Consider the following 18379-nt stretch of genomic DNA (forward strand, 5'->3'; position numbering starts at 1 on the left):
AGAAACACCATAAATCTTTGCATTCATCCTCCAATATCGTGCTGTTAATCTACTTTATCCAATAAAAGTGGTATCATTTTTCAGCTGGGTGTGTGTCATCTAAGTTTTACACGTGCATCTGGAATCAATGAAAAGGTCCATTCCCCCGCCGGGTCACAGGAAGAGGACGCCTCCGCAACTCGCCCCGGAAGTGAACCCGAAGGAAGGTCACTCACAGCCGCTGGCTGGCTCCGGGAGGTGGCCATTTTGTGAGTCGGCGCAGAAGCGGCGTGTGTTGCGCGCGCGCGCTGCGGGGTCGGGGACGAGCCGACGCTGTTAGAAAGAAAAAGCGGCGGAGAGAGAGAGAGAGAGAGTCGAGCCAGCGACATTAACTCCGAGAGGCGGCAGGCCCGAAGCGTAGGCCCAGCTCCCACTCTCTTTTTCACCCCGAGGCTATTAATCCCCACTCCGCTCGCCTCCGGATCTGAAGAGTGGAATGTGCGGCTGCTCCGAGCGGATGGAGTGAGCGGCCCCCGGACCAGGAGGGGTAGGGGGGGGGGAGTCGCGGAAGTCAATGCCGAGTTCGGATACGCACGGCGGGAGCCGGGGTCGCAGCCCCAGCGGGAGGAGACACCAGAGCCAGAGTGGCCCGGCTCCGGCCCAAACCCAGGCCCGGGAGAAAGGCCGTTGCGCAACGGCCGCCGCTGTGGTCGTCGCCGCCGCCTCTTCCTCCGCTCCCTCTCGCCCTTCCTCGAATTCGCGGCGTAGGAAACGCCGCAGGAAGCGCTCGGCTGAGAGCCGGGCCCAGCGGAGGGACGGCAAGTACCCGGTGTCCGCCGCGGCCGCCTGCTCGGCTTCGGGCTCCTCGGCTCTGCCGCTCTCACTCCGCGGCCTGGTCGAGTACGAGGACGTGAGCTCTCATTCGGAGAATTTCGGATTCAGCCCCGCGTCTACGGCCGGGCGCCGGGCCGAGCGCTCCCGTGACAAGGAGAGGCGGAGACGGGACAAGGGCAAAGAGAGCTCCCGCTCCAGGGCGGACGGCAGGGCCAAGGGTAAGAGCCGGAGCCGGAACAAAGCCGGGGCGGCGGCCGAGCAGCCGGCCCAAGGCGACAAGGAGGCCCGGGGAGGCCGTGGCTCGCACCGCACTGACAAAGAGACGCCCGCGGCTTACAGAGAGCCTCCGCCGCGGGCCTACCGGGAGGCCGACTGGGAGGCTCCGCGGGCCTACCGCACCTCGGCCTCGCCTGGGCCCCGCAGTCCGCCTTACCGGGAGCAGAGTCCGTATAGTACGTCTGTCCCGTGTTACCCGCAAGCTTACGGGGCCGCCTCCGGCCATAGCCCCAGCAGGCCCCCTACCTTCGAGCTGTACAGCCCGCCGCCGCCGCTCTTCGCTTTCAAGCCACTATACAGCTCGCGGGAGTCGGCTTTACACGCCGGCTACACTGGACGTTCTCCCAGCCCTTACCCGACTTCACGCCGCCGCTCTCCCAGCTTCTCCCGGCATCTTAGCCCCTACGATTATGGCGGTCTTTCCCCCGCTCCCTACTCCACTAGCAGTCGGCGACGCTCGTCCAGTCCCTACAGCCGGAGCCCGGAGCTCAGGTAAGACCACTGTCAGTCTGTCTGTACATCTTCCATTATTATCATGTCATTATATTTCTGAAAATATGTCTTAAAATCGATCTGAACTATATCCTGTGTGTATATGTTTCTTATGTATAAGTCGGAAGTATGTAAATGAAACATTACGTATGAAACATCGAACACTGTAAGGAAAAAATGTGTATCAAATGTCTTAAAATCTGAAAGATACTGTACATACATTACGCTAAATTCATAATGTTTCTGCCAAACATTACTGTAAATGTTGAATAGACAACGTTATGTGTAAAATAATATTACTCATAGTTGATTTGTATAAAATGTTTGGAGTGGATGTATGTCTTAATTTTCAAAAGTCTTGAAAAAGTCATATTTTGTGACAAGCAAATTTGCAAATGATTTGAACACTGGGCTTTCTACCAGTAATAATTTTGCACTTGTGTTTTTATGTAACAATATTTGAGAGAGTGCAATATTCAGTACTGTAGTGAAATTGCTCTCGTTAAGCTCGTTTGACTATTCAGTTCTTAATTTTCTATCAGCTCTTGACTGTTGGTAAAAAGAAGTTGTCTTTCCATTTGGTATAACACTTGGAAGTATTTTGAAACTTCAACTCGCTTTTTGGTAGCCTGTGTATAATCAAGTACTTGATACATTTATGGAATGAAATTGGTGTGGTTATGGTATTGAATATTTGTTTGTTAGGCTACCTGTAGCTGATGATTTGTTTTTATAATCTATTTCACAATGTATTATTAAAGATCAAATGGAAGCTTAAGCTACTGCCAGTGTATATAGTGACGAGCACGTAAGGAGGACTAAGGCTTTACATGAATGTTCTGTCATTTTTGGGTACTGCTGTATTTCTGATTTATACATGGTTTCTGATAGTAATTCCTAAGCTCTATTGGATAAGTGTAACTTTGAGAACCATCTATCATTAACATTAACATTAATTTGTAAAAATCTCATGCTGCTGATAGAAATGTATTTTGTTGTTCTGAATTTGGAGTTATATGTCAGTGTTTAAGAATGAAGAAATATTTTCGAAACAATTCAACCCATGAAATTTGTACATGACTAAATAGCAAGTAAAGAATATAAGAACTGAATAAGGCTTTTGTACTTCGAGTTCTGGGTTTGGAAGTAATTTGCTGCCTATTGTTTTGATACCTGTAAAATCAGTTCCGAACAATATAGCAAAGGAACAGGCCCATCAGCCGCCATGTCTGCACCAACCTGTGATACCATTTCTAAACTAATCCCATGTGCATTTGTTCTGTTTGGATTGAAAAGTGGTTTCTCACATTAGCTGATTGGGCTAAATTCTCTGAAAAGTTTATATTCTTCTATATCTGAACAAATAATTAATTCAGTACATCATTATGAGATGTGCAATCATTTTTCTACTTAGATGCCAGAAAAGGAATGTCAGAGGGCAAAACAATAAACAAGTCTGCATTATCTTCCCCCAAACCACAGACCATCTGACTGATATCACTGTTTCTGGGTCAAAATCCAGGAACTTCCTTCTTACTATCATTGTGGGTGTACCTGCACTCCTAGGACTTGAGTGATTCAAGAAGTTAGCTTATCACCACCTCTCTACGTCTTGGCTATTAATACTGGCCTAACCAGCAATGCCCACATCCCATCAAATGATTTAAATGTTTGGACGTCTCAGCTAAAGGCAAATATTGTAAGTTTTAATTACTTGTGAAAGTTGTGCTTCAAATTCACATTTAATATTTTAAACTTACCATCTTGCCATATGTGTGTGAGGCTCCATTCCAATATTTAATAATTCACACTTATTGCTGCAAGGAATGACCTTATTCAGTTCTTATTAATGATGGATGCACTTTAAATGATTCAGATTTTTTTACATTCAAATTACATGCTTTTTTTCCTTGAGTTATAATTATTGATTGTATTTGTTAAACCTATATTGATATGATTTATACTTTTAGGAGGCCTAAGTCACGGAGCAGAAGTCCGTATCATTCTAGACGATCAAGATCCCGCAGCAAGCACCGTGTATCAAGATCTCGTAGCCGGCAATCAAGCATTTCACCAAACAGTTTAACTTATAAAACCAGTCTTGCAGCTGAGCTGAGTAAGCACAAAAAAGCTAGAGCTGTTGAGGCTGCTAAAAATAATGCAAAAACTTCAAATGCACTTACTGTGACTACTGCCAAGGCAAGTAGCAATGCTAGTTCAACGACGACCGCCCATACATCTCAAACAAAGGATACAAGAGAGGCAAATAAGCTCAAGTCTGAGCGAGTGACAGTTTCCCCATTAGATACTGGGATCCAGGTATCAGTTAAAAGTGAGAAACCTAAAGTCAAGGTGACTACTCAGGAGGTGAAAATAGATCTTGACTCAAACACAGAAAAAAAAGAAGCAACACCAATGAACATGGGGTCAAAAATCCCCAAAGCCCAACCGTTGAAAGTAGAATTAATCACGCCAAAAGAAAAACTCAAACAAACTGTGCCAAATGAAGCTGCAAAGGAGAGAGAGAAGAACCCGAGTCTACAAACATCAGCTCTGCCATCACTACCTCTGCTCCCAGTGCTGACTAAAGAGGGACATGAAGAAGTGAGCAGGTGAGTGTTGCAAAACCTGATGGAGCATTCAATTATGAGATTTTGGAGAAGTTGGGACATGAAGTGATGAAGAATTGATGTAACTTTTGAGGCTTCATTGTTCTAATAAGAGAGCAGCTCTTTGTGAACGCTGTTTTTTGAAGTTAAATTTTTTAAAATTCTAAGAAGGAACAAGGGCTTGCATTTATGTAACTGTTTTATTTCTTTAGAACTTTCAGAAGTGGTCCAAGCAAATTTATGTCAAAAGTGAAACACTAAGCAAGTGTACTTAATTTATTCACAGCCGAGTCACTCAATAAAACAATTAAATGACCATTTGATCAGTTTTGGTGATGTTGGTTCAAGGATGAATTTTAAATAGTTTCTGAAAAAAATTTCCTATTTCTATGTTGGAATTATGCTTTGCCAACATTGTTGGAAATTAATTCAATGCAGAGGCCATCTATTTGCACGTTAATAGAAACACTGACACTTGATTGAGGTGACAGAAATAGGCATACCTGACTTGCACTGAATCCGTTTGTGCATACGTGATTTCCTGACCTCTAGTGTCGCTGGTGTGTGCTCATCAGCTGATTTCACATCTTGTTTGTGCCTGTCTGTTGAAAATTCTGCTTGTTTAGCAGCTGTCTCTGGTGCATACCATCTACCTGCAGCTCGAAGCCCTTGCTGTGTGTTGCTCTGGACTCTGGCCTTTGTGAGCCCCATCTTTTATGCTTTCTGTCGTTCCCACAGCTGTTGATGGACAAACAGCTCTTGTACACCTCCGTGCAGGAAGTTATACTGCATAAGGATGTAGAGATGTGAACTCTTCTTGAAAATATTAAACAGTAGTATGTAATCTTTCAAAGCAATTTACTGGCTGACGTTTGTATGTAACGTCCGTTATAAGATTTTGTTTTGGTAACTTAAACAGGCTATGCTCCTTAACATTAAGTAGTCGTTGTCAAAACCAGTCATTGCCAAACTTTGATTTGGTTCCCTTTTTCAAGTCATGTGCTATTCTGAATTGAAGCTCTGTCATTAATTCCGGGGACACCCAATGGACAGATCTTATTTTTGCAATGCTTTGGCCTCCAGATATTGGACAAAAAGCCTTTTGGAATGGCTTGAGCATAATCTGGTAACTGTATTCAGTGTTGTTGCAGAGAGGCATCAAGAAGTTGCTTTGACAAAGGGTCAGTTAGACTCGAAATGTCAGCTCTTTTCTCTCCTTACAGATGCTGCCAGACCTGCTGAGATTTTCCAGCATTTTCTCCAGCATCTGCAGTAATTTGCTTTTGTCAAGAAGTTGCTGGTACTTTTTGAGAAGATTTGTATGTTTTCCAAAGTGGAGAGTACTAGGTTAAGTTTCGTGGCACTGGGGTGGAGGTGGGTGTAGTGAAAACGTTGAGTAAAGATTTTAATTAAATCATTAGTTTACTTAAGAGAGAAATCAGGAGGGCAAAAAGGGGACATAGTTTTGCAAATAGGATTAAGGAGAATCCAAACCGTTTTTACAATACATTAAGGGAGAGAATAGGGCCCCTCAAAGATCAGCAAGGCAGCTTATGTGTGGCGTCGCAGGAGATGGGGGAGATACTAAACTGGATCCCAGTGGAGGAGGAGACAGGAAATAGATGGTGACGTCTTGAAAAATATCCATATGACGGAGTAGGAGGTGGTGCAGGATGTCTTGAAACGCATAAAAGTGGATAAATCCTCAGGACCTGATCGGATATACCCTAGAACTCTGGGGGAAGCTAGGGAAGTGATTGCTGGACCACTTGCTGAAATGTTTGTATCATCCCTAGACACAGGTGAGGTGCTGGAAGACTGGGGATTGGCTAACTATTTTTGAAAAAAAGTAAGGAAAAGCCAGGGAATTATAGACTGGTGAGCCTGACATCAGTTGTGGGCAAATTGTTGGAGGAAATCCTGAGGGACAGGATTTACAGGTATTTGGAAAGGCAAGGACTGGTTATGGATAGCATGGCTTTGTACATGGGAAATCATAGTTGAGGGTGTGGTGCTGGAAAAGCACAGCAGGTCAGACAGCATCTGAGGAGCAGGAGAATCGACATTTTGCTCACAAGTCCTTCACCAGGAATCCTGATGAAGGACTTATGCCCGAAATGTCAATTCTCCTGCACCTTGGATGCTGTCTGACCTGTGCTTTTCCAGCGCAACACTCTGTTAACTCTGATCTCCAGCATCTGCAGTCCTCACTTTCTACCAGCATGAGAAATCATGTCTCACGAACTTGATTTTGTTTTTGAGGTAGTAACAAAGAGGATTGATGAGGGCAGAGCAGTGGACATGATCTATATGGGGTGTTCGACATGGTTCCCCATGGGAGACTGATTAGCAAAGCTATGTCTCATGGAATACTGGGAGAACTAGCCATTTGGATGCAGGACTGGCTCGAATGTAGAAGACAGGCTGGTGATGGATAGTTGCTTTTCACATTGGAGGCCTGTGACCAGTGGTGTGCCATAAGGATTGGTGCTGGGTCCACTACTTTTCATCATTTATATAAATGATTTGGATATGAGTATAAGAGGTATAGTTAGTAAGTTTGCAGATGACACCAAAATTGGAGGTGTAGTGAACAGCGAAGAAGGTTACAATGGGATCTTGCTCAGATGGGCTAATGGGCTGAGGAGTGGCAGATTGAGTTTAATTTAGATAAATGCAAGGTGCTGCATTTTGGAAAGGGGAATCAGGTCAGGACTTATACACTTAATGGTAAGGTCCTAGGAAGTGTTGCTGAACAAAGAGACCTTGGGGGTGCAGGTTCATAGCTCCTTGAAAGTGGAGTTGCAGGTAGATAGGATAGTGAAGTCGCAGGTAGATAGGATAGTGAAGAAGGTGTTTGGTATGCTTTCCTTTGTTGGTCAGAGTATTGAGTACAGGAGTTGGGAGGGCATGTTGTGATTGGACAGGACATTGGTTAGGCCACTTTTGGAATATTGCGTTCTGTTCAGTTCTCTTCTCCTCCCCCCCCCACCCCAATAGGTAGGATGTTGTGACATGTGAAAAGGTACAGCAAAGATTTACAAGGATGAAGCCAGGTATTGAGCTATAGGGAGAGGCTGAATAGGCTGGGCTGTTTTCCCTGGAGGCTAAGGGATGACCTTATAGGAGTTTATAGGGGCATGGAAATTGTATTTTCTCTAGGGTGGGGGAGTCCAGAACTAGAGGGTATAGATTTAGGGTGAGAAGGGGAGGATTTAGAAGGGACAAGTTTTTCATGCAGAGGGTGGTGTGTGTATGGGATGAGGTACCAGAGGAAGTGGTGAAGGCTGGTACAATTGCAGCATTTAAAAGGCACTTAGATAGGGCCAAGTGCTGGCAAATGGGATTAGATCAGATGAGGATATCTGGTTGGCATGGACGAGTTGGACCAAAGGGTCTGTTTCCGTGCTGTGTATCTCTGATTCTATGGATTTTGATTTGGGAAGTTTATTTTCCCCAATCATTTGTTCACCCCCCAAAACATTCTAATCTAGACCACTAAATAAGTAATTGGCAGAGATCTCTTCTGTAGTTTACACGCCTGGTTGTTTTGACTTGGACAATATGGTATTCTAATCCAGAGAGAATTTCGCAATGCTGTTTCAACTTGTTTACAATCTGTTGTATTTGATCATCAAAGCTGTTCTGTTGCAGACTTTAATGTAACAAGCAATGCAGTTAGATATGTTGGACATGCCCTCCGTAAACCCAGGCAAAGAAACATCAGGATTGAAATGATGTGTATTTTATTCTGTAGTTCTCAATTTTCGAGACTTAAGAATTATTCCTACTTGTATAATTAAGCTATTTTTGGGTTAAATTCTGTAGTGATATGGACCAGATTTGGTTTAGATAATGTGGTTAAATATTGATTTCAGCTGCTATAATGTATTTGTAATGTAACATGGCAACATAGGTGATGAAAGAGTAGGCCATTTGACCCCTTGAGCCTGCTCTATCATTTAGTTTGAATATTGCTGATCTTTATAGTTCAGTACCCTAATTCCATTCATTCAGCCTGTCCAAATCTCACTGCTACATGTTTGTATCTTCAGTGCTGCTTAGCATGCTTGTTGGACGTTGTTGAGACAAGAGATTTTGATTGGCTGGTAGCCTGAATATGAACATTCTGGATAGAATCCCAGAACCCTTGAGCGTTCATGCTAGGACTCCTTAGGAGTTGGTATTACTTTCAAAGATTATGCCTCTAAACATCTGACAGAAGCTTGTGCAAAGACTCATGGCTTTAAGCACAGTGAAGAGCCCAGTAGATTTTAGCAAATTTTTTGAGCAATTCTTTGTATCCTCTTCAAAGTGGGGCAGTGTCAGGCTTGGTCAAGTGGGGGGAGTGTAAATGTTGAATAAAGATTTTCACAATAGTTAATTTGGGTATCTTATTTTTCCAAAACAGTGATCCTCCAAAGTTGAACTGTTTCTTGGATATTTGGGTACAGTGGTTTGTCCACGTTAATAACAAAAAAACTCAATCTTTTTTGTCAGTTGTCTATTTTTTCAATGTACATAATGTAAAGCTGGGTTTTCTTGCTTACAGCCAGGACAGATATCATTAATTTATCTATAAATAGGATATTAAATCGCTCCTAGCAGCTTAAGGAATAAATACACCATCTGGTGTACCAGTGAGGCATATGTGAGCAGGTACGAAGAGATCTCTGCCAATTACTTATTTAGTGGTCTAGATTATGAAGAGAGAATTTTCACCAAGACCAAGACTTCTGTTCTGAACAGGTTTTGATTCTTTCCAACACCCACTGGCTGTGAGTGTCTTGCCAATGATTGTTTTTTGAGCCTAAGTATGAATAATGGCTGTATGGAGATCTTGACTGAAGAACCTCAAGTACATAGAAGAATACAGCGCAGTACAGGCCCTTTGGCCCTCGATGTTGCGCCGATCCAAGCCCACCTAACCTACACTAGCCCACTATCCTCCGTATGCCTATCCAATGCCCGCTTAAATGCCCATAAAGGAGAGTCCACCACTGCTACTGGCAGGCATTCCATGAACTCACGACTCGCTGAGTAAAGAACCTACCCTTAACATCTGTCCTATACCTACGCCCCCTTAATTTAAAGCTATGCCCCCTCGTAATAGCTGACTCCATACGTGGAAAAAGGTTCTCACGGTCAACCCTATCTAAACCCCTAATCATCTTGTACACCTCTATCAAGTCACCCCTAAACCTTCTTTTCTCCAATGAAAACAACCCCAAGTGTCTCAGCCTTTCCTCATACGATCTTCCTACCATACCAGGCAACATCCTGGTAAATCTCCTTGCACCCGTTCCAGTGCCTCCACATCCTTCCTATAGTATGGCGACCAAAACTGCACCCAATACTCCAGATGCGGCCGCACCAGAGTCTTATACAACTGCAACATGATCTTAGGACTCCGGAACTCAATTCCTCTACCAATAAAAGCCAGTACGCCATATGCCTTCTTCACCGCACTATTTACCTGGGTGGCAACTTTCAAAGATCTGTGTACATGGACACCAAGATCCCTCTGCTCATCCACACTATCAAGTATCCGACCATTAGCCCAGTACCCCATCTTTTTGTTACTCTTAAGTACTTGGAGGTATACTCCAAAATAACTCTTCGGAGAAAGCTAGAATGGAGGAAAATCCAAATTGAGGCTCTGGACAAGTTGTGTGTTTGTGGATATCCTCTATCCTCTGGTGTTGTGTCTGATCTTGGAATGCTTGATACTAACATTGGAAATAGTTGAGCTCAACACTGAACTCTTTGAATATTAACACATTGTGAAGTACTAAAAGTAATTTTTGTTGAATTTTACAACAATTTATGCCAGACCATTGGGTTATGCCAGTAACCCCATGTTCTGGCATAATTACCATCAACCTAAGGATCAAACAGGTTCAATGGAGAGTGCAGTTGAGCATCCTTAAAAATGGGGCAACCTGGTGAACCTACTAAATCAGACGACTTGCATGCCAAACAGCATAAGCAGCAAGTGATAAATAGAGCTAAGCAATCCCACCACCAACAGTTCAGATCTAATCTCTATTTCTGCCATGTTTGGTTGTGATGAGTGGTGGGCAGTTAAACAGCTCACTGGAGGAGTAGGCTCCACAAATATCCTCATCCTCAATGAAGGAAGAACCCAACACCGTGCAGAAGATAAGGTGCAAACATTCACAGCAATCTTCAGCCAGAAGTGCCGGGTAGTTGATCCATCTCGGCCTCCTCTGGTAATCCCCAGCATCACAGGTGCCAGTCTTTGGCCAACTTGATTTTCTCCATGTCAAAAAAAATATTTGGAGGGTTTGGATAGTGTCAAGGTTATACCCCGGCAAAAGTCCTGAAGACTTGTGCTCCAGAACTTGCCTATCCAATTTCTTCTAGTACAATTACAACCTGATAATGTGGAAAATTACTCCGCCATGTCTTGTAAACGAAAAGCCGGATAAATCCAACCCCTCTGATACTGTCCCATCAGTCTACTCTCAATTATCAGTAAAGCGATGGAAGATGTTATTAACAGTGCTGTCAAGCAGTACCTGCTCGGTTACACTCGATTTGAATTCTGCAGGGGGCACTCAACCTCATTTGCAGCCTTGGTTCAAACATGGACAAAAGAATTCCATAGGTGAGGTGAAAGTGACAGCCCTTGACATCAAGGTTGGATTCCACTGAATATGCCATTACGAAACCCTAGCAAAACTGGAATCAATGGGGATCAGAGGCCAACCTTCCGCAGGTTGGAGTCATACCTGGCACATAAGATGTTAGTGATTGTTGGAGCCAGTCATCTCAACTCCTGGATATCTGTGCAGCAGTTCCTCAGAATAGTGTACTTGGTCCAACCAGATGCTTCAGATCATCTTAGATGGATCCATGCATCTCTTTGACACGTCGGAGAGGGAAAGTAACTTTGTGGACAAATTAACTTAATTTGAACAATTGTAGTAAGTATAAATAGTGTTGTTTGGGTATGTGTTTATCATTCTGTAAAAGAAATGGAGGAAGTCTGGTTGGAGCGTTCTTTTTTTTTCCTCTATTAATTATTTGCTACATCGATGACCTTCCTCCACAATGAGGTTAGAAGTGGGTATTCACTGATGATTGCACAATATTCACCATTTAGGAGAACTCTGAAGTCACCACATAAACGTAATGGCTACAACAGCAGGTCAGGCTAGGGTACTGCAGCGAGTAACTCACCTTCACAGGTCAGGGATATGATGAAATGTCTCCCACTCGCATGGATGGATGCAGCTCCAATAGCACTCAAGAAGCTTGCTACCATCCAGGACAAAGCAGCCCACTTGATTGGTACCACTTCCACAGGCAGCCATTCCCTCCACCACCAATGCTCAGTAGCAGCAGTGTGTGCTATCTACATGACACACTGCAGAAATTCTCCACAGGACTTAGAAAGCATCTTCCAAACCCATGACCACATCCATCTAGAAGGCCAAGTGGAGCAGATACATGGGTACAGTACATCCTGCAAGCTGGAAAAGAGGATGGATGAGGTGGAGCACAGCGTCACAGTGGTGGAAGCTGATGCCAGTTCATCCAAGGATAGGATCCAAGCCCTGAAGATGCAGGTCCATAATTTGTGTTACCAAGTGGATGATTTTGAGAATAGGGGCAAGAGAAAAAACATTCGGATCGTCGGTCTGCCTGAGGGTGAGGAAGGTGAGTGGCCCGTGGACTCTGTTGAGGGCTGGCTTCCGAAATTCCTTGACTTGGAGGCTGGCATGAGAGGATTGAAGATAGAGCTCACCGAGTCGCAGCGCGGAGATCGGGTCTGGGTCAACATCCTCGACCTCTTCCTCTCCTGGTGCGGTTCCATCATTACCGGGATAAGGAGGGAGTTAAGAGAAGACTGAGGGAGCTTGGGATTCGGTACTCTACTCTGACATATCCGGCGATGCTTCAGATCACCTTAGATGGATCCATGCATCTCTTTGACACGTCGGAGAAGGAAAGTGACTTTGTGGACAAACTAACTTAATTTGAGCAATTGTAGTAAGTATAAATAGTGTTGTTTGGGTATGTGTTTATCATTCTGTAAAAGAAATGGAGGAAGTCCGGTTGGAGCTTTTTTTCCCTCTATTAATTATAATTTGGTTTAAATTATGTCTGCCAGTGGTTGAGATGTACACTTTCAATTTATAAGTTAGGATATGCCAAAGGATGGGTGGGGTATTTATTCCCCTTTTTTAAAAAAAAATACATTTGAGTAAGTATTTTGACCCTGTAGACACTGAGAATGAGGAAACATTGGATAAAATAAGCAAATAATTTGCTTTTGTCACCACTGTAGTGGACAAAAAAAATTCCAATGATAACTGTACGTCAAGTGGAATGCGAAGAGGAACTTAGTGAAGTTATAGTTACTCGGGCAATGATACTAAACAAAGCAAAACCAAAGAATCTGTGGGCTCCTCTCAGATCTTGATGACTTCTTCATAAGATCTTAAAAGAGGTGACTGTTGAGATTATAGATATATTGGTGTTAATTTTCCAAAAGTTCTCAGATTCAGGAAAAGTCCATCAGACTGGAAAATAGTAAATGTAATTGTTGTTTGTCTCAGAGGGTTGTGTGACTTTGGAATACTGCATCAGACTCTAGTGAAACCAGAATCATTTAAATATTTTTAAGACTGAAGTAGCTCGATTGCTTTGCCTGATAAGAATCTAATGTTACTGGGGTTTGGTGAGAATGTGAAACAAGCAGATCAGTTATGATCTTATTGAATAGGAAAATAAGTCTAGACCTATTATCAATTAATGCATATCCATGTTGATGCTGGGTGAATTGGTAAAACCATGTGACAAATATTTTTTCCTGTTTCTATCTACCCTGTATGAATATGTTCAAGCCTATCTTAATGTAGACCTCATGGCATAATCACTTGTTTGTCTTTGAAAATTACATTCCTCGACTAGTTCACCTCTGACCAGAATGTATCCGCTTGATCAGACACTTCTTGAGCATGTTCGGGCTATCTGCCAATAACCTCCTTAAGCTGTTGCTGCTGGGCATTATCAGATGTAGCTTGCTGTATCAGCTCTGTTTGGCTATAACCAAAATAAATGAGATTGAAGATGACTTCATAAATCAAACTCTTGAGTTGGCAGTATCAATTTGGAGGTCTAGAGGAATATCTTTGTTCTTAGCTAGACTTGGAAGTCTGCACAACTGTAACGTCACTGCGACTATGTTGTACTTCAAAAGCCCAGCGTTGGATCTTTACAAGTAGTTGATTTATTCTTGGGGTGCACTTGAGTGTGTTTCGTCATGTTGTTTGTAGAAACAGTGTAACTTGAGGATTTAGCGCACAGGTGGATTAACATGTCTTGGTTGTTGATTTGGGGTTGGGTGGCTGTGCAATCAGCTTTTGATGTGTCACATCCCACAAAAAGTTACAGCTTGTTCATGAGGATTTTTAACAGCAGTTTAATGACTGTTGTGGGTAAACAAATGTCTTGAAAAATATTGTGTGTAAGTGTTAAATGACTCCATAATGATTAAGTACTGACATTTTAAAAGACTTTAGATACATACATTAGATTTTTATTATATTCCAGATTCTACCATTGTCCCTTGCGTACGTTGCAAGTGATTTTATCTTGCTCTGCAAAATGTTTTGAAGTGATTTTTGTGTTAATGCTTGGCTGTCTGTGTGAATTCTCAAATGTAATTGGCTTGGTGGCATTCGTGCAGCTCCATGCTGGGTTATTCCCATTAAATGATGTTGCACTTGGTTAAGGATTGAATGAGTTAAAGTGTTTGTCATAGAGATGGCTTGATCTTTCGCTGACACATTCTTTCAACTCGACAGTAGTCATCGTCATTTTGCTACTGATTCAACCTCTCGGTCAGTGTATCTTGCAGAAGGTGTTGGGAATATTTCTTGTAAAATTACATATAACAAAAGGATGATTTCTCTAGCCGTGATATTGTTTTGGAAATCCCTTCACAGATTTGACACATAAAGTTGTTTGTTTTCAACTTTGACAATGTTCTAAATGACAATAGACTATCAAATTGCCAGATTAGAAATTAGAAGCTGCTGATGGCTAAAACTGGTATGTATGAGTGTACCGTACTCTGCAAATGTGAACTAATGTAAAGAACATATGAGCTTGCTCATGCTTTTAATATAATAGCATACTTGTGGTGCCAAGGCATACAAGGGCTATGAGCTAAGTGGTGGGAAATGGGATTGAGTAGTTAGGTGCTTGTTTTTGTCAGAAACTCGCTAGGTCAAAGGGTTGACTTCTGCACTGTAGACATCCATGATAATGTCTTGATGTGAATGGTGAGCTGTGGGGAAAGAAATCATAGCCAAATTCCTTTTTTATATTTCTGCATTCGTGGGTTTGTTTCAAATCTAAACAAATCAAGAAACCTGGATGAAAGCCAGAAATTAAATGGCTCGGTCTAAATTTTGAGATAATCAAGTGTTTAGTCATGTGACTGACTTGAAATGCAGATTTCATCTCGGAGTATGAAATTTAGTGTCATGTAAATATGAGTGAAGAGTTATTTGAAGCATAAAGTTGAGACTGTTGATCTTGGGGAAATAGATCCAGCCAAAAGCAAAGTAGGAAATACAAATCTTCCTGAATGAATTCAGGATTCATATTTTCTTGTTTTGATGAAAACTTGATTGTGCTGTGTTTCTACTGGAGTTCTTGCTCAAGATAGCATGAAAGAAAGCAAACAAGCAAACTACTTTTTTTGAGAACAAACATCCTGTTTTCTAAGTTTTACCGTGAGATTTCTTTCAAACAAAAGATAAATGATGGGTAAGCAAGAATGCAACAGCACTCTAAGTGTCCTATGTTGTCACTAGCAAGATGTGTAGCATCTCATAAGATTAATTAAAGACTTACACTGTCTGCTGTGAGTGGAACGACACTGAATATGGAAGGCAATTTGCTTCCATTTAAGTTTTCCTGTCTGACTATGCTTAGCCCTGGAATTGCTAATAGGGCAGGGGTCATTGGGGGACATCTAGTCAAAGCAAAAAATGTTATTGTCATAGAGATATGCAGCAATGAAAACAGACCCTTTGGTCCAACTTGTCCATGACGACCAGCTATCCTAAATGAATTTGAGTATTTGGCCCATATCCTCCAAACTCTTCCTATTCATATACCTATCCAGATGCCTTTTAAACATTATAATTGTACCAGCCTTCACCACTTCATCATCTGGCAGCCCATTCAAATACCACCTTCTGTATGAACGTCTTAAATCTTTCCCCGCTCACCTTAAACCTATGCCCTCTAGTTCTTGGACTCCCCACCTTTGGGAAAAGACCTATTCATGCCCCTTGTGATTTTATAAACCTCTGTAAAGTCCCCTCTCATCCTCTGATGCTCCAGGGAAAATAGCCCCAGCCTATTCAGCCTCTCCGTATAGCTCAAACCTTCCAACTCTGGCAACATCTTTGTAAATCTTTTCTGCATCCGTTCAAGTTTCATGGCATTCTTCCTCTAGTAGGTAGACCAGAATTGCATGCAGTATTCCAAAAGTGGCTTAACCAGTGTCCTGTAAAGCCGTAACATGATCTCCCAACCCAAATGCTCAATGCACTATATAAAGAGACTGCTGATGTGGCCCAGAAACAGTAATCGCTCTTCCTTTGATTCATTGAACAGACTGTGTCTATCGAGCAGCTAAAGGTAGGGCTGGATCTTCCTATGTGATGGTCTGCCCAGTCAGAAGCTAGGATGGCCCATTGAAGATAGAAGTTTATATGATGCCTCCTGGAAAATATTCAGCCAGAGTTGGCAAACTTTGAGCTGGATGCACCACCTTCCTCTGGTTTCTCCGTGTATCCCAAATGAGCATAGGAATTGGGAACAGGAGTAGACCATTTGCCTGCTCTACCATTCATTAACATCACAGCTGATCTAATTACTCCACATTCCTGCCTATCCTGATATATTCACCCCTAGCTTAGAGAAAGTCTTGGACTTGTGAAAATTTGGCCACCCTAGTCATTTAGGAATTTACTGACTGCTGTGCCGGGATTAAGGTTAGGGGCTATTTGATCAGGTTCGGCTTTTTATTTGGTCGGTTAAGTTAGAGTTTATTTGATGGGCTTGACATCCTCCCTTACCTAATTCTAAATGCTCTGAATAAGTCCAGGCAATTGGAGAACAAAGTGAAAGCCTCAGGATAGGCCTTTTTTGAACTACCGTTGATGGATGTACTGAAGACCAGTGCAGGACAAATTGCGAAACATTGACTCATTTGAGACCAAAGAGAATTTTTAATTTTGCTGTGCTGTCTCGTGATTGCTGACCAGTTAGCTGGTCAGAATTTTTGACCATTATTATAATAAATTTTTAAAAAATTCTTGCTTAAATCGTTATGTCAAAATTTGGGTGGATGGGTTAAAAGGTACTTCTGTATGCAATGGTATATTTGCTGCTTTTAGCAAGCCCTCTTCACAATATTATCTGTGGGGGCACTATGGTATACATAGCGCCATTAATTGCAAACAGAATACAAAAATAATTGACGCAAACTAACTAGCTTTCAAATTTTCGAATCTTAAAATGTTTAACTACTGAATGCATTGGTCTTCTCATGCCATATTAAGAAACTGGATTGTTGCACCAGCAATTTCTACTTCAATTGAAGTTGACATCTCACTTAGTGGCATAGGTTTCTGTAAGCAGGCTGCAATGTGTTTTTAATCATCTCCAATAATTTCCTGATTATTATCCAGGGTTGGCTAGGCTATTTGCATGGATTTTGATAGACTAACAGCCCTCAAAAGAAAACAAACAAAAACATGCTTTTACATTGCTACTTCCTAAAAGGTCCACAATGCTGTAGAATATAATCTGAAAATGAGTGCCCAACCAAAGGAGATTTTGGCAGGGTGAGCAACCTTTGTTCAAAAATATTAGGTTTATATTGGATCTCAACAGAGGAAATTGAGAGGATTTCAGAACCGGGAGCCTTGGTGAATTGAGGCGTATTGACCTATCCCTTCAGTTTGGCATGGCTGACCTTCTACCTCAGTTGCATTTTCTCTATGTCCATAATTGTCTTATCCAAAATTCTGTCGATCTATCTAGTATGCCTGGGAGCATGTCGCAGACATCCATTGTTTTGAAGTGATGATGCTGTTGGAACTTGGGAAATATGGCAGTCAGTTGCGTGTGAAAAGATTGCTCTCTAGTGTGACAAACATAACCCAAATCGTCTTGAAATGGTATCTTGAGTATTGTATGGTATTGGCTTCTTTATTTAAGGAAGCAAATGAATGTGTTGAAAGCAATTCTGAGAAGAGACACAAGGCTAGTATATCAAACGGCAGTTTGCCCACATTAGCCAATCAGTCACATTTGCTATTTGCCCTCGGCTTGGCATGCCCTATGGGAAATATGGTCCCTTCGAGCTGAGAGGGGAATAGATTTTGAGAAAGTGGTGTGTTTTAGTGGATTTGCCCTTTGTACAGGGGTACTCTTCCTCTTCGCTTGCAAGGAGAAACTGGGAACATTCTCCCAGGAGTGTGGAAGATTGGGGCCGGTGGTTTTGTTTGATTCAATGAAGAAGGAAAATTTCCCAATGGCAGGACGGTGGGTGCTCAGTATGGGACATGGAATTGAGGGCAACAGGATAAAGAACCAAAGGGGGAGATGGATTGAAGAAAATGGTATAAAGGACATTTAAAAGGCATTTGGATGGGTACATGGATAGGAAAGGTTTAAAGGGATATGGGGCCAAATGGTGGCAAGTGGGACTAGATCAGTTTAGGATATCTGGTCCGCATGGATGCCTTGGCCTGAAGGGTCTGTTTCCATGCAGTATGACTGTATTAAATACCCTTGATGACCGAACAGGCATTTTATTTATGATAGAGAATTCTAAACTTTATTGTCCTTTGTAATGAAAATTTTTCACAGTAGCAGATCCTTTACTCTGCAGTTGTCACTCTCTTTTGGACTTTTCCAAACAGCTTGTGTCCAACCTGAATGTTTTACCAGCAAACTTGGATGCAGGCTACTCAACTTCATCAAATTAACTGATTTGATTGTGAATAACTGATTTCTACTTCAGGAATATGAACTCAAAAATGATCTGTTTATTCCTTCTCTATTTTGTCTGTTAACCTACCCTCTGTCCAAATCCAGTCTAAAGTGGGTTAGATTTTGAACTGTTG

At 42.3% G+C, this 18379-nt stretch overlaps 1 protein-coding gene across 1 annotated transcript in view; it reads left to right on the forward strand.

The window, feature by feature from the left end:
* Nucleotides 1–298: 298 nt before the first annotated feature.
* The window catches only part of cdk13 (cyclin dependent kinase 13), a 75768-nt gene continuing 57687 nt past the window's right edge, over nucleotides 299–18379 (forward strand). Inside the window, exons 1-2 of the mRNA XM_043688920.2 lie at nucleotides 299–1581; nucleotides 3552–4193. Coding sequence (XP_043544855.1) covers nucleotides 554–1581; nucleotides 3552–4193 — 1670 coding nt within the window. The 5' untranslated portion in view covers nucleotides 299–553. The remainder of the gene's footprint in view (nucleotides 1582–3551; nucleotides 4194–18379) is intronic.

This window comes from Chiloscyllium plagiosum, unplaced genomic scaffold, assembly GCF_037043375.1.
Source record: "Chiloscyllium plagiosum isolate Xiang-an unplaced genomic scaffold, Cpla_swu_hap1 HiC_scaffold_4, whole genome shotgun sequence".
NCBI lineage: Eukaryota > Metazoa > Chordata > Chondrichthyes > Orectolobiformes > Hemiscylliidae > Chiloscyllium > Chiloscyllium plagiosum.